Genomic DNA, 17,330 nt, shown 5'->3' with positions numbered 1-17,330 from the left:
TTAACATGTAAAGAAAATTCAGAAATTTGCATTTTTTGCCATATCTTTAAATGTTAACTTCCTGTTACCATATTCTTTTTATTTCACCATCTCCTGTGGATTTTACTGCAATAATTGTATCCAACCAGTGCAGACAAAGGTGCAAGTGACACTAAAGACTGAAGGGAAGCAGCTACTTCAGTTTAAAATTCACTTGTCAGTTTATTAACAAGGAAAGGCCTTAATGATCAGAATATAAACAAGAACAAAATATTAAAAAGAAAGAAAAAGAACAATAATTATCACAAACACAACTGCTTGCTACATTGATGAACACCTGAAGTTAAAGTGGTCTGCATGACTGAACTTTAGGACCACTTAGTTTAGCCTTTTATTACTAAGTAGTACACACAACAAAACAACATTATTTATTTCTATAGCACATTTTCATACAACAGTACAGTCCTTATATAGTATAATTTTTTTAATTCTGTAAAGATTAGTCTAATGATAAAGTCAGATGGCTGGGAAGAACAGAAAAAATGAAGAAAAAAAAGATAAGCTGGAGACAGAAAAGAAAAACAAAATCTGCAGGGGTTTCAAGGCCAAAGGACCTCCCAACCCCTTACTGTTTTTAGGCTTTGTCCTAGAAGACTTGATGCAGTGGATTTTGTGGGTAGTTGGGAAGCCGCTTTCATTCGATCATCACAGAAAAACCATAAAAGAAAAGTAGAAAAAAGCAGAGATTAGTAATGATTGATAATGCCAAAATTGAAATAGTAGCTTTGTTTTATAATTCAGTTCCATTTGCACTGCTCGTCATTGTCAGTATTTGAATACAATTTCAGGAGCAAACTCCACAGAAATAAGGTGCAGAATAAGAAAAGAAAGAAAAAAAACATCTAAATGATTAGATTGAAGAGACATAAGAGTGGCCCACTGACTAGTGAAACTGCTTGGAAAGTCTATGGCCACCACAGTGGTACAGTAGAACTGCATTTTGGGAACTCCTGGTTCAGGAGATTGAAAATCAACATTTCTACCAAGTAAGCTCACTGAATGAGTTATAATCTGAAGTCAAATGGGTGAAGTATGACTAAACAATTATGTTGTTTATCACATGAAAAATGTTCCTTTATTTTTTTAGCTTTGAAAACACCCTCCCAAAAACAAAACATCTATTGAAACACTGGGAGGTTACGTAACTTTTCTCAGTTACATACACAGTGAACTGATGAACATGTATTATGAAGTCCAGCACCTTAGGCCTAGCCACTAGGCCACACTGTACTATCCCTTACATTAATTAGCATCTGTACAAAATGACTCACTGGTGTTTATTTTTCATTCAGGTCGGACTTCCCATCAACATTTAGCAGCTGCAGTTACAATGAACTGCAGCAGTTCTTGATTCAGTACAGCCCCACTTGCCTACTGAATGCTCCCAACTCTGATGAATTGTATGGAGGCCCTGTGTGTGGAAATGAATTTGTAGAGAAAGGAGAAGAGTGTGACTGCGGCAGCCCAGAGGTAAGGGAGGATGAAGCCATCTGTTTCTCTGAAAGTACACTCTTCTAAATCTTTATAGCTGTGACTATACATTGTTTCTTGTTTTGCATCCTATGTGTTTTAGGAATGCAAGAACCCATGTTGCAATGCAACCACTTGCCGGCTGAAAGAAGGAGTTCAGTGTGCGCATGGGGAGTGCTGCCAAGACTGCAAGGCAAGACTTCTTTACTCAGCTCAATAGCTCAGTGCAGGACTGAAACCAGAGATGGTCCCAATGCCTTTATGAGAAGAGACTTTAAGTCAGCATATTTGTGGCCATCTGGCTAAGGAGTATAAATGATATGGTTATTGGTTGAGGTCCCATTGCTGTCTAACCCATTTCTATTTATTTAAAAAGTAATGCTTTGTTTTAAAAAGGATCCTCTACAGCAAATACAACTAAACGATTTTTATAGCTTTGCCATTGTAGGATTGTTTTATCAGATGTGAACAAAGCTCAGATTCCTAATTTGCAGAATCCTGTCTGTATCTAATTTCCAGATTATGTACTAATTGATTTTACTTAATGTTTTTATATTAGATTAAAGCTGCCGGAGACATGTGCAGACCAAGTTCTGGTGACTGTGACCTGCCAGAATACTGCAATGGTGAATCACCACTTTGTCCAGAAAATGCTTTCCAGATGAATGGCAATCCCTGCAAATCTGGACAGGGTTACTGCTTCAATGGAGAGTGTCCCACACACCAGCAACATTGTATTACATTATGGGGACCAGGTACTTCTTTATATAAGGCACTGTTTTTTTTCGGCAGCATAGTTGTGCAGTGGTCAGTGCTGCTGTTGCAATAAAGCTGTGGGGACTGGGGTTCAAATTCTGGTTACTGTCCAAATAAAATTTGTATTTATCCATCGGGACTTTCTCCCATTAATCCAGTTACATCTGACATCCTAAAGACATGAATGTTAGGTTAAGTGGAAACTCTAAAATGGTCTGGTATTAGTGAGTCTGTAATGGCAAAAGCAACTTCTAACAATGTATGGATAGATATTTTCTTTCATTCACAAATGGGAGAGTTCTTGTTTTTCATTAATTACAGTACTCTGAATATGAAAGAACTTCCATTCATTTAGTCTAACCATTTAAAACGTTTGTAGGGCTGAAAAGATGAAGTACAACACTTATAATAATAATAATAATAATAATGCATTTACTTATGAGATTTTACTTGCTTGCATCCCAAAGTAGAGGCAATTTGTGGCTGCAGTTGGCTAAATCCATTAAACCTGAGTTATGTGCAAGCTCTCTGCCAATTAAAGCCTCTGATATCTGACTGTAACTATTCCAAAAGCATTAAATCATTACTAATAATAAAAGATTAAGAGTGATAGGATGACACTCTTGACATATGAATACACTTTTCTCCAAGAGGCCAATACATTCATTCATTCATTCATTCTTTCACACACCAACACGCCTCACACAGAGCTAATGTAGAGCTGCCGTTTGTGCCAGTCAGCAGTGAACACATTACAGGAACCAGTCCATCACGGTGCACACACATGCACATAGCAACACTTACTTAACCTCACCTGGACATTTTTGGGTTTTGTAGAGGATAACTGGAATACGTGGAGAAAACTCTTAGGAATAGGGGCACTTTATAGGCTTCACACTGACCAAGCCAGAATTTGATGTGAAACCAGAGAGACAGAAATGCAACCGTGATTCTTATGTGAAAATAGAAGCAAGAGAACTTGTTTTTTAGGTGTTTTTTTAGTCCTGGCAACACATGACAGACATATTCTATATGTCATCTAATATTTTATGTGAACCGTAGTCTTATTAGGAACTTATAACCAGAGAGGTCATATCACCACAATTGTGACAAACAAGAATGGGGTGGACACTCATTTTGTTTTACTTTGATAATGTTAGGCTGGGTATTTGAAATGCTCTATCATTTCCTGATGCACTGGGACAGCCTGATATGAAGGTTGTACTTTACAAGTTTTTTTGTTTTTTTTCTAGGTGCACGTGTTGCTTCAAATTCCTGTTTTCAGCAAAACATTCTTGGCAACAAGAATCTTCACTGCAAAAGAACATCAACCGGGTATCAAAGATGTGACCCAGAGTAAGTGCACCTTTGTCAATAGTGTTTCTGTCACCTAGCTTTACTATCACTGTAATTCATAAATATATAAGAAACATACTTTCTTCACCTCTGTTTAATAATGGCATATAAAGACAGCATCAGTTTAGTTAAAAACACGTTTTTCCTTTAAGTTATCAATTAATTTTTATTTGAGCCACTCATGTGGCATATGCAACTCCAATAGATACAATCAGAAGTACAGCCTTGGTGGTCTGCTTTAAGTAAAACTAAACACTAAACACTGAATGTGGGCAATTAAAACTTAGTCTTTGTTTAAAGCACTGGGTTGCATGTCTGATGAACTACAGCAAATATCTTTACTGCACCAACATAGGTGAGGGAAAAATCCTCTTTCAATTTGGCCACATTTTCTTCTGTACATCAGATCTGGTTTAGAGAAAGTGCAAATTCCTAACACACAGTGACGGTCAAGATTGAAAAGCATTCTCTGACGGCTATGAGGGGGCAACTTTACCACTTTGCCAACATAACACTAAGCAAAAATGTGCTTTTTTACAAAAGTAACCTGTTCCTACATAACATAATTAAAGTGAAAGAATACAGCATTAGCAAACAGCCTTTACATTGGTGCAAAAGGCAAGTACAGTAAAACCTTGGATTGCGATTAACTTGGTCTACAAGTGTTTTCCAAGACAAGCTAAAATTTTTAATAAATTTTAACTTGATAAACGAGCGAGGTCTTGCAATACGAGTAGTATGTATACACTTTGTCCACCGAGCGTCACATGGGGATTGTGGGTAATCGTCTCCCATGCTTGTTCTCAGTCGGTGTGCCTCACTCATATAGTTAACATCCGTATGAGCATATACTGTTTACTATAGGATTGTGACTACGTGTGTGTGCTGTAACGTGCGAGTCCCTGTCATGCACCCCAAAACACGAGGCTGAGTCTCAGTACTTTAGCAACACCAACTTTATTCAGCGTGAAACAGAAGCAGCACGGTTATTTATTGTATCGGGATCTACCACTCTCCTATACAAAGACACAGCAATCAGGTAGGGTCGTGACCAGGTTAGTGGCTAAGTAATACTGTGCTCTTGCATTTATAATGTTCCTTGCATCATCCATCGATGGCAGGCGCTTATAGCTTGACCACAATCTTTTCTGATTCACTTTTACGGCGAACTGCTACAGTGCTGGGAGCCTGCGGTTGCTTCGGGACGCTCTTCCGTGTGTTGTCCCATAGGTGGGTGGGGGGGGTCCCAAAAGAGTTTAGAAACCTTACAGTGCGTAAAGCATTTTTTTAAGTTTGTGTCCAAGTGTAGTGACTCTTCAGGCAAAAGCAACTGTCATTGGAGAGGTTCCTTGTTAAAGTCGCAAAAAAAAAGAAAAAGATTCCAGTGAGCCAACAGATAGCAGTGATTCCGTTAGTTAGAGTGAAAGTTGTCCTACACAATAACCCTCTTCCTCCTTTCTCGTCTCCCTCACACCAGCCACAATTCTTTTCAAAGGCAAAGTACAGGTTAATTTGTTTTAGGTATTTTTACTTTATATTTTGTATTAATCATTTTTATATAAATATTTGTGGGTTGTGAAACGAATTATCTGAGTTTCCATTATTTCTTATGGGGAAATTCGCTTTGATATATGAGTGCTTTGGATTAAAAGCACGTTTCCGGAACAAATTATGCTTGCAAACCGAGGTTCCACTGTATCATATCACAATTATAATTTTTTACTAGCAAATGTCATTCCCTAGGAATCCCTGGACATTTTGTTTTATGCCCTTCTTTAGCTTGAAAACTTTTTTCTGGACTTCTGTTTTATTTACTTATAGAGTTTGTTGAAATAATTCCAAATCACAAGCATCACAAAAGTATAAAATGTCAAATATAATGTTTTTCAAATAGATACTGAGTAATATTAAAGTTAAATCCAGGAAACTAGAATTAGTTGTGGCCATTGTATTCTATGCCTGCTAAGTATTTGTTTCTATGTCTGTACTGATTTAGAATGTTTATCTGTAAGGATTTGTCATGCAACAGACATGTAGAGTTTGGAGAAGTTCAATTATTTCTACTTCCCAAATCAATCTGCAGTGGAGCTGGGGTTGCACATTTTGGAAAATGTTTACCAGTTCAGGAATTTGCCAGTTTTACCTCACATAAAGGCATCTTTTTAGGTTTTTGGGTTCATTTTTGATTTCCTTCATTATCCTTTACACTTTTTTAAAACAATTGGTGTATGTAACTCTCTTAGCAAGAAGCATATGACATTTGCAGTGACAGGCCCTTGGTCCTGGAGTAAGGGAAGGTACTAATGTGTTCTCCTTGAAAACATGTATGGGTAGAAGCTGAATCATAATTGTGACAGTGTAAAATACTGGCTCTCTTCTGGCACAGGTATGGCACATAAAAAAAACTGTGATATAAAAGAAGAAAAAGTGAGTGAAGGTGTGAACCTGTACTTTGTGTTCTTTTGTCCAACTGCTTAACTGTTAGGCCACACTACCCCACATTTCACCTAATTGTCACAGAGGAAGTAAACTGCACAAAAATAGTTGTTTTGAAAGAGAATCAAATCCGGGACTTGAATGTTATGTGGCAATTACACTAGTAAGCATAACACTGGTAACATCCTTTTTCTAAGTAATTCAAGATAACAATTCACCACCTATCATAAACAAAACAGGGACCAGGAAACCCTTGTAGATTAAGATTTCTTTCGTCATCATCAGTAGCTTGTTTCTAAACAGATGATACAAATATATAGACTGCCAAATTTGAGATCACCCTTAAAACAACAGGAAGGGCAGTTCTCCATTGAATTTAGTTTTGTATTTGAACACCAGGCAGTGCCTAAGGAGTTTCACTAAAAGTTACATTTGTAGAGTCACTTCCCACTTTTCTGAGACCCTGAGCTAGCCACTTATATCAAAAATTCTGCATTCGCAAGAATCTGAACCTGTTTGACATGTATCAGCTGCTAGCAATATTAAGCAGGCACTATATAAAAAAGACTGGCATATACAGAAGCCATATAACATCAAATCACACGTTAGGGTATTCTGTTTATCCATAGGTTTACATTAGATTTTAAAACATACTTTTTATTCACTCTCCTCACTCAATTAATCTGCATACACTCCAGTTGTATAAAATATAAGTACAGTAAATGAATGTATTACAGCTCTGTAATGTGGCCCATGAAAGTGTTCAAGGCAGAAACCCTCACTAACATTACAGGCTTCATGAATATTGCTGTGAAGACTAGTTCATATCCTCTTTTTTTTTTTAGCAATTAAACAAATATAATCCAAACCTTGACATGCAGCATCTGATTTTAATGTCAGTATAGCAAAGGTTTCATTACAGTGACATTTGTGTTGCTTATAGACTTGTTTCCTCTACATGGGTCACTAAGTTAACAACACATATTTTTCTGCAGGGATGTTAAATGTGGAAAGATACATTGTGTGGGAGGAAATGTCTACCCCATCACAAACTCCAAATACATCCAAACCATAGGCTACGCTGGAGAAATCAAGTGCAATGTAGCAACATCAAATGATCTTGAAGATCCAGGACTGGTTCCCACAGGAACTAAATGTGGGGATAATAAGGTATTGATTTTTTTTTTGTGTGTGTGTGTTAAAATTTAATTTTGTATCATCCCCGATGCTTTCTAAATCTTCTTAAAGTGGTGTCATTTATACTAACAGATTTTAATCAGATTAACTGTCTTTTGCATAGACCATGTCATATGGAATCACGATTTAAAAAAGGTCAGGAAACAACCTTGTATTAGCTGAGAATCATCCAATCTAACTAATCATTTAATCTTTATTGTATATAACACCTTTCACAATTAACATTCTTAGAGATACTTGCAATTCTAGATGCAGTAGGAATAACTTAACAAATGAAAAGTGTGTGTCTACATTGTGATTAATGATAAAAAGGCCAAGGGTAATCTGATATAAAAGCATGATGTGTTAGGCTTAAAGTTTACTATTGAATCTCTGTCTGTCCATCAACAATTTAAAGTTATGGGCAGCCAGAGTATATCCTGGCAGCATCAGGCAAAAGGAATGGGCCAAAATCCAGATTGGGCACAGGTCTACCACGTGCCTCGCTCAGTGATGCCAGGCCAATGTTCAGTTTCCCAAATAACTCAATAGCATTTCTTTGAGATGTATAAGGAAAACTGGAGTGTCCACAGAAAAAAGCCTTGGAGGAAGTTCAAAGTGCAATCTCCACAAAGTTATCAGGCCAGGGCTGAAATCCATTCCTCTGGAAGAGTGAGAGACCACCATGCCTGAAACTCACTGTCTCGCTCACCCAGAATATGTAAATAAATAATTCCTGCACATCAATTATAGGAGTATGTGCTTCAGCCGGTTGTTCTTTAAAACCTGATAGAATGACAATGACACTTGGCTAAAGGAGGAAACCTCAAGATGCTATGAGACTTTATGCATTTGTTATGACCTACAAGTTTTATAATTGTGTCTGGGTGGTTTTAGAAAGCTTTGCTAATAATCCAGAAAAGTACTTATGGTAAAAAGTTGATTTGTCTAGGTCAGGGGTGGGCAAATTCAGTCCTGGAGGACCGCAGTGGCTGCAGGTTTTTGCTCCAACCCAGTTGCTTAATAAGAAGCCCTTATTGCTCAAGTAACACTTCTGCTTTACTTTAGTTGTCTTCCTTGTTAAGATTTTGAAACCTTATTGCTTATTTTAGTCTTAAACTGCTGTATTCTTGGTTTTTAATTGCTCCTAATTAGCAATAACATGCAAATGACAAAAGAGACCAACATTTCTCCATTTAGCTTATTTTCATTTACACCTCTGTGCATTTATCATGCACTATTTGGTTTAATTAAATACTTGGAAGGAAAGTGAAGAGAAAAAAGTGAAGGACTGAGAATAACTCATCTGTTTTAGACTTCAAATCATTTGGATGATATCCTTACAAAGGAAAATAAATCTAGGATATGAGAATGACCTGACATGGCAGAGTTAAAGCACTAGCAAGCCATGCAATTAAATAATTGACAAGGATTGGTTTTTAATTAAGCAACTGGGTTGGAACAAAAACCTGCAACCACTGCGGCCCTCCAGGACTGAATCTGCCCACCCCTGGTCTAGGTCATGGCTAGAGCAAACATCTTTTATGGGCATATATGCAGAGCTGCTTCTGCTCCTCCAGTTTTGGGGAGCTCCTGACCCTGGAATTTTATAACCATACAGGAAGCAATAAAAGCAATGCTAACATTGGTGAATGATTTAGAGCAAGGGCCTGTGGTGGCCATAAATGCATGAACAGTAGCAAACAAGTATAGAAGAGAAAAGAAAGATGGTAGTCCTCATAGAGAAAAAATGTTGGTTTTATCATGTTTTTGTCCTTTGTCCTCTATATATATATATATATATATATATATATATATATATATATATATATATATATATATATATATATATATATATATATATATATATATATAATATATCAAATAAAGACAATGGTTTGGTTAACCTTTGTCTGGTACATTGAGACTGTGTTGAAGGCTGCAAAAAAGCACCACATATTTGACCTGCTACATCAAATTCCAGACTAAACACTAAGCATGAAGTAAGCTTATCAATCTGGTTACAACAGGGAGGGAGAGAGGGGGAAAGAAAGAGAGAGTTATATATACGTGTATGCATATTGTGAAAAAGAGAATATGCGTAGGCTCCATTGTGGCATTCTACAGCAGACAGTCAGGTCTCAAAAGCTTATTTCTGATCATACAGAGTTATACATTGAGGTAATGCCACTTATCTCTATTGATTTTATTCCTGCCCTTCAGGCTGCAATGTCTGTAGTCGTTGTAAATAAGATATCAAGCACTCACTGAGCTTCCATTCCTGCATAAAAGGAATAAAAGAACATGTCAGCATGTCTGTGGCTTTATGTCACAAGCAGGAAATGGCAATGTAATAGATAATGGATATAAAAAATATGGTAAAAGCAACAAGCTTTCTGTATTTGTGCAAACAAAAAAACATACACGATACATGATCCAGTCCTCATATTATGACAGTGTGTAATGAAAACAGATATGTCTGTTATACTTTTGGAATCTGTTATATCTTTTGGAATAGTCCAGCGTCCTAAAAGTTAAAGGTCTAGTGGTGGGGGACCATGATTTATCTGCATAAAAATACATGTGAAAAAGCCAAGTTGACCTTCACCTCATTTACAAGTAAAATGAACCAAGCTAACCTTAACCTCAATGCAGTTTTTGATTTTCTTTTATTTTTTGTTGACTTTTCAAATTCAAACAGCTGGAAAATATCAGACATTTCAGCTTCCCTCCCACAGCTTGTGGTTGTAAACCCATCAATGATTCAGCAGACAGCTGGAGCCACGAATACTGTGCCTGCATAGTGTGTTTCCCTTCTTACGGCTGAATCCCAGTGATATGTTGGGGGGGGGGGGTTTGGGGGGAGGAAGCAATCAGGTGAAAAAGTTAAAAAAAAAAAAAGTTTTTTTTCAACTTTTTAAATGTTCCCATTTTCACTTTTTCACACTCACAGGTCTGCAGCAACAGCAAGTGTGTAAGTCTGGATATAGACAGAATAAAAGGATGCTCTGATAAATGCAACAACCGAGGGGTAAGCTGTAATTTTAGTCACTGAGACACCGTGTTTGCAAGTCTATATTCAAATCCATGCCTTGGACATTCATTTCACTGACACATTTTTTTCAGGGGCCAACTACTGTATATCACTTGAAAGTGGCCCTTGGGTCACATGGAGATTCATATACAAATGCCTACAGATCATATTCAGTTTGCAAAGCAGCACACTCTAAGTCACATGAAAGTCATATACAGTAATATCTGCCTTCAAGTCATTAGCAGTGAATGGAAATTTAAACTTCATAGATTTTATTTAAAAAGCCCATTTCAGTCCATGTAAACATCAACCTGTATTTATTTGAGGTCAGCTGCTTGTATATGCTTTGTTTGGCATACATTTTACATAAGATGTGCCATTAAAATTTAATTTTAGACCTGACTTTGAACCATACAAACTCTCCTTGTATAAGACCTGCCCTATAATCTCTAAAGTCACATGTATTACATGCTTTTCTTATAAACACAAACCTTATGTCTGACTCTCAATGTCTGTATTTGAGACCTGGTATTGACTTGATTAAAAGACTCTCACAGAAACTTGTCCGTAAGCCATATACACTAGAGCCAGCAAATATGTTAAATATCTTTTTCATACTTTTAAAAAGTAACTCTAAACAATTAGTAAAGATTCTTAAACCTTTCTTGTAGGTGAATTATCTAACAACTGTTTCCTATTTTACAGGTCTGCAATCATAAAATGGAATGTCACTGTGATGCAGGCTGGGCACCCCCATACTGTGATATTAAGCTAGTAAATGTGGCAAAAAGTGAGTTTACCAAAATGGCATAAAATATTATTGTCTTATTTACTCCTTTTCAAAATGCATATTGTCACAAAACAATAAGTAGCTATGAGGGAGCACATTAACTATTTATCTTGCACACAATTTAATATCTGGGGATAGCAGGTTGTGAGAAACTCAAAATAAGTTGTGTATAGTAAACATTAAGTTTTGAGAGTCCAACAATAAGTCTTAAATCTAAAAGCGGATGATGCATCAAGACTATAAGTCTGAAATTAGACAATATATTATGGATATAGAGTAGTAATTTCAGGGTTAAGTCATGGGTATGAGACAATTAATGTTGCATGTAGAAAATAAGGTTTGAGTGACAGTTAAGTGAGGTTGTATATTGTTGTTTTATTTGGGAAAGTATGAGAATGAAAAAAATACTTAACAGTGAGAATAAGTTAATGGCAGCCATAGTAGTAAAAGTTGGGTGTAAGACACCTAAAATTTTAAGTTTTAGAAGTGACATCAGAAGTCATGGCTACTAGGAATTATGTCTTGTTTAAAAGATTATAACCAAGGCTACTAGGACAAAGGCAACTGGCAGGTCACAGGGGAAAAAAAACAACAGAAAAAACATAATGAATGGTGGGAATGAGATAATTTGTCATTGCCACAAGAAAGTAAGTTGATGAAATGAGAAAAAAATCAAGGGTAAGATGTAATATTCGCTATATAAAGATTGTTACGCATACATGGTAAGATGCTGGCAGGCATTAGTCCTTGATTAAAAGGTCTGTGTACAGATAGATTTCACACAAATGTAACAGAAGAGCACAAATACAGTACATGCTATTTTAACAAAAATGCTATGCACCTGGGTCAGTTTTACAGTATAGTGTCATGGCCTGTGTATTCTTCAAACAAACCTTTTCTTTCTGGCTTTATTATTGTCATTTCTTCTAACTATTAACAACTTTATTTGCTTTTTAGGCCCAGTTAACCTTATCATATATATATCCATTGCTGTGGCATTGATAATAATGTTTCTTCTAATTGCTGGATTCCTGGTGTATCGGAAGCAAAGTCCAAAAATTACTTACCCATGTAAAAAGTTAGTATATAGTTTCTTTTATTATGGTTCTGTTTTCTTTACAATGCAAGTGTGATACTTAGTTAAATGAGATGTGTTGATTGTGTATTTTGTTCATTTTAGTAGTGTATTGCTTAGATCTCAAAGATTTATCCTAGTCACATAATCAAGAAAGGATAGCTACCATACTTTAAGAAATAAAGTGAAATTCATATTATACTACAAACATAAAAATGGGTGAATTATTCATAAGATTTTAATTTATGATATACACCTTTTAATTAGATACAAGGTAAAACACCAAAGTTGAACACACTGTTATGTTTTTCTGTGTTCTATAGGAAGAAGAGGTCTTAGTGCAACAGAGTAGCCATGGTCAGTCTTTTAGTTAAAATGATCCCATGAATAAGTCTCATTTTATAAGTCAGGTTATAGTGTTTAATTCTTAATTAAGACAGGTTTTATCAAATAAAAATAATATTTTTTCTTATACATAAAACTTTAACCCGTTGTTTTTCTGAGACTGGATGTGGTTGATACCGTTTCATGTGTTTAAAAAAATCAGAATTGAACCTTCCTCATTAAAAATGTAAATGAAAACGTATCCTCGTTTAGGCAAGTAAAATTTCTAATTATTATATATTCATACCCAACTTCACTCCTCAGTTTAGAAGGTAACCCCATACTCACTCTAGCATTACCATCAATCGCAATGTTGCACCAGATTCTGAATTATTGCAATGCCAAGCCAACATTGATTCCAACTCCACTGTACAACACACCCTGAAACATTACTATGCATTTTCAGAAACTGAACATTTTTAGTTATTTGCAAACTTGTTATTTGAGACAAATTGCCAAAAAATTATATGTGGCAGGTTTATGGTTCACTATTTAGGTGGACAGTATCCCCTTTGTGTACTACGGTATTAACAGTTCAACCCCTGCATCTAAAATCTTATGTTTTAAATTAAACAATATAATAATACTTTAGGAGAGATTTTCAGGCAGTGTGAAATCAGTAAATGAAAATAATTCTGTAAAATAAGGAATTATATGATTTAAATATTTTTTTACTAAATTTTTCCAGGAATGTTAAATCAGCCTGTAATTCTGGACTGACAAATCCACTGTTCCACGACAGTCAGAACAAAGGCAAACCTCAGGTTTCTACACCTGAAATCAGCAGGCCTGTTTTTGTAGAGGCATCATCACTTCCAGAAGAGTGCCGGCCACTTCAAGTAACGGTTATTCCCAGCCGCCTACCTCCTGAGGTGACTTACTCTTTTAGTTTTGGAAGGGTGGGATCAGGGGGTGTTAGACAAATAAAATTATTATAAATAAATTTGAATGGATAGAGATGTAGTCAATAAGTTTTTAAATTGTGTTCTTTTTCTGCAGCCTCCAAAGTCACAGCTATCTCACAAGAGTACAAATACAAACTCAGGAGGACAGGTAATGATCTAACTTTGATTCATATTGACTCTTACTGTCACATTCAACTACAGGTTCTTAAAAGCAAGTCTTTCTTTATTCTTGTTTGGTTCATTCCATCATGAAGGATTAACAAACACTATCATAAGGTGCATTGCAAGAACAAGTGCATTTTTATCTGCTTTCTTTTTTCTCATTCCTTCATTGCTCCTTTCAATCAGCTTGCATTAATTAACCTCTTTTTTTGGAGTATCTGTGCTTGTAACTTTATTTGATACAGCATTTCCCCCATGGTTTGTTATCACATCCCAAAAATGAGTGTGTTCAGTTCACTGTCAACTCTACATTTGTCCAGTGTGAGTAAATGTAGGTGCATGCAAGAGTGCATGCTACATTGGACTGTCACCCAAAATAGGGTTTAATTCTGACTTGTGTCTAATGTTCTTGAAATTGTCCTCAACTCCCTGTAATCCAGCAATGGGACTACACAGGTTTGGAAAATTAAGATATTTATCAATCAGTTTATTTAATTTTACACACCCATATATTCTAGTTGTTGTTGTTATAAGTAAAACAACACAAAATTAATGCTGTAATTCAATGAGCCTTCATATTCTAACAATTGTCCATCCACAAACTTTAATCCCAAAAATACTGCAATTTTGGTCCAATAAAACGTCCACAAGAACATCAGAATGTTGATTCTGGGACAAAACAATGAAGCAGTTTTTTGCAAATGACTGAAGACATTTATACACTATTATAAATATGTGTGCATGTGTATTTCAACTTCTTCTTGCTGATATTTGTTGATGTGCACAAGTGTTGTAGCACAAAAGAAGCATTAGTATTACAAGACTTAAATAATTGATTGTGGAGGTGGGGAAGCATTTTTGTTGCTGTGGCTATTTGTCTACCATAATGCTTAGAACTTTTCTTTGCCCCAATACAGTTGGGCAGTGCATCTGTCTTATCCCATCTGTGTGCCACCTCACCACTTACACTGCCTTAACCAAGGATCAGTTAAATTATATATCTTTCCAGACTATGATCCACAATTAAAGGTTTTGGTCTTATCCGGCCATCACAAAATTGAGAAAATTTCTATACTTTTTCCCAGAAGAATACTTCTGAAAGCTAGTTAGTAAGAATGATAAAAGTACTTAACCAGTTTACTTAATGTGTTTCTATGGGTCCAGCATATTTTGCTGTCTTATTAAAACTGTGTTTTTTTACCACTTTTTTTCAGATTGTAAAACCCAATATGCCACCTCCAGTGCCTCCTGCCAAACCAAACTCTTCAGAGGTAAAGTCAACTTTAAATTATCTGTCATGTTTTTATTTCCTTGACACTAGTACATTTAGGAACTGCCATGTTCATTTGTCCTTTACGTTCTGGTTTAAAAAATGAACATAAGTGACTAAGAACATATAGTATGAAAGATTAGTTACAGGATAATATTGTTTAGTTCATTTAGATGTAAGTAGGACAGTACAAATGAGACTGAGTTAGCTGTCGGAGTAAGACGCACACTACAGTGTTCCATACCTGTAAGCTAAGTATCTCTTTGCTGTACACAGTTTATTCTCTACATCAGCTCTCTATTATAAATATCCTCAGATAACCTCAAGTAAAACTGAATGGTTATAATGATTCTAATTAGACTTATTGGATTAAATGCTTGCTTTTACAAGCTCATCACATAATGAACATAGTATATCGTCCTCACTCTTACACCTGAGGTGTTTTGTTTTTTTGCTTTCTCAATATTTTTAATAAATTTGCTAAAACCTCAACTAAACTTTTTTCACGTTGTCATTATGGGGTGTTGTGTGTAGAATTCTGAGGAAAAAAATGAATTTAATCCATTTTGGAATAAGGCTGTAACATAACAAAATGTGGAAAAAGTGATGCGCTGTGAATACTTTCCGGATGCACTGTGTGATCCACTGTTTAATTGAATGAATGCTGCTTGATCAATTTTATTGATGTCTTTGAAATTTTGAAAACCTGAATCAGGTTTTTACATTCCCTTTGCCTATTATAGTAGATATAACAATTAGTCTTAAGATGAATTTCAATGGTCTTTTTGCACAGCTTCTAGAACAACTACAGTATGTCTTTTTTGTACCACTGTTACCAGAACTGCACACAGACTCTAGACAGTTTCATTTGTATGTTATACACAACAAAACATTGCTTCATTTACTGTATATTAAACATTTTTACAATACAACCTAACACTGTTTATTTTCATAATTTCATTCAGATAGTTAATGGCTTCATTTTCTTAATATTTCATCCAGATAGTTCTAAAAGCCACTGGTGTTTGTGCTTAAAATAAATGACTGAAATTCATTTCAGATTCCAACAATTCTTTGTGTGAAAAACTGCTTCACTCTTGAATGCATTTTATCTTAATTTCTGATGTACATGCTATTCAAATGAAGGGATTATCCTGGATCAGGTTTATCAATGTTTGTGAGAATATTAAAGGTCTGGTTTAAGTCTATTACTGTATTATCATGAGAAGATCTTTAGTCTAGAGATCTTTGTTTAGTGGCTTATTTGTTTTTCTAATTTTTTGTAGAATGGTGAAAAGAATTGCATACAGAACACCACTAACACATCATAGACATTTAGAATAGGGACCCTTCACATACATTTCACAATTTGTACAACATAATTAACATTTTTGTTGCCTTTTTAAATTGCTTCCACACATTGCCTGGAGGATGGTAATGTTTTGTTAACATAAATCAAACAGCAGAAAACGTCAACAAGAAAGCATTGCCTATTATTTAAATTACATCTGCAGTTTGTGTCACTTGCTTGTTTTTTTTTTGTTGTTTTGCAGAAAAAGCCAAGCCCTCCAACAAAGCCTCTGCCAACTCTAAAGCCCAAAACGGTTAGTTTTTGTCATATGCAGTATACTATTTTGTTTTCTGCTCTATTTCCACATCCTTCTTCTAACTCATGCTAAATATTTATTTTGTTAAGTGAAACAGAACTCTGCGTAAGGGAGGAGAATTGGGTATTGCATTAAAGAAAAAAATCAGAAAGAAAGTGGGCAAATTCATATATGTGTGTCATGGCATTATGCATCATACTGCATACTTAAAAAAGTGAAAATGAACACAATAAGATGAAAATGATAATCAGAAAACAGCACATTATTAGGGGGACCCACTACATTTTTCCTTAACTATTATTTGATGGTTGTGATGACTAAGTAATTTATGAACCTTAGTATAGAAATATTTTACATCTCTTCATTTGAAGCAGGGTATTCCTTTACACTAGTTACAGCAATTAATGAGCTCAGAAAAAGATCAAATTAAAAATCACAACCAAAGTACAAATCTACATGTAATTCTGATCAGCCAGAAACATGCCAATGAATCCTTCGCTAGGTTATGTGAATAGTGCCAAGCAAGCATAAAAACATCTGATTTTGGTATTTTCAGCAAATTGTCCATCAAAACATCAGCAGTTCAGCTCCAGGTTCTTTCCAGGTATCTCTGGAACATTGGGGATGTTTGTTTGTAGGTAGAGGAGTGTCTATTAGTCAGCCAAGCTTTACAAGTATGTGGCACCTTTAATTTCAACACTACTTAAGACTGCGGGTGGTAGGTAATTACGATGGGTAAAAGGGTATCTATTAGTCATCTTTATATAACCCAAATTTTATCTCCCACATCACTAAAACATACCCTCACAATCAAGCACCCAGGTGTTCTTTTATTGATATTGTATCATTGTAATCAATAAAATGGTAATT

At 35.5% G+C, this 17,330-nt stretch overlaps 1 protein-coding gene across 1 annotated transcript in view; it reads left to right on the top strand.

Annotated features, from left to right (window-relative positions):
• The window catches only part of adam8a (ADAM metallopeptidase domain 8a), a 44,695-nt gene that overhangs the window by 24,810 nt on the left and 2,555 nt on the right, over positions 1-17,330 (top strand). The window contains exons 12-23 of the mRNA XM_028795593.2: positions 1,332-1,509; positions 1,613-1,702; positions 2,069-2,264; positions 3,519-3,621; positions 7,053-7,227; positions 10,187-10,264; positions 10,973-11,057; positions 12,015-12,135; positions 13,205-13,388; positions 13,516-13,569; positions 14,798-14,854; positions 16,407-16,457. Of these exons, the coding sequence (XP_028651426.2) occupies positions 1,332-1,509; positions 1,613-1,702; positions 2,069-2,264; positions 3,519-3,621; positions 7,053-7,227; positions 10,187-10,264; positions 10,973-11,057; positions 12,015-12,135; positions 13,205-13,388; positions 13,516-13,569; positions 14,798-14,854; positions 16,407-16,457 (1,372 nt within the window). The remainder of the gene's footprint in view (positions 1-1,331; positions 1,510-1,612; positions 1,703-2,068; positions 2,265-3,518; positions 3,622-7,052; positions 7,228-10,186; positions 10,265-10,972; positions 11,058-12,014; positions 12,136-13,204; positions 13,389-13,515; positions 13,570-14,797; positions 14,855-16,406; positions 16,458-17,330) is intronic.

Source organism: Erpetoichthys calabaricus, chromosome 2, assembly GCF_900747795.2.
Source record: "Erpetoichthys calabaricus chromosome 2, fErpCal1.3, whole genome shotgun sequence".
Lineage (NCBI taxonomy): Eukaryota > Metazoa > Chordata > Cladistia > Polypteriformes > Polypteridae > Erpetoichthys > Erpetoichthys calabaricus.
Note: the sequence above shows the minus strand (reverse complement) of the source record. Positions and strands in the feature narration are given on the sequence as shown.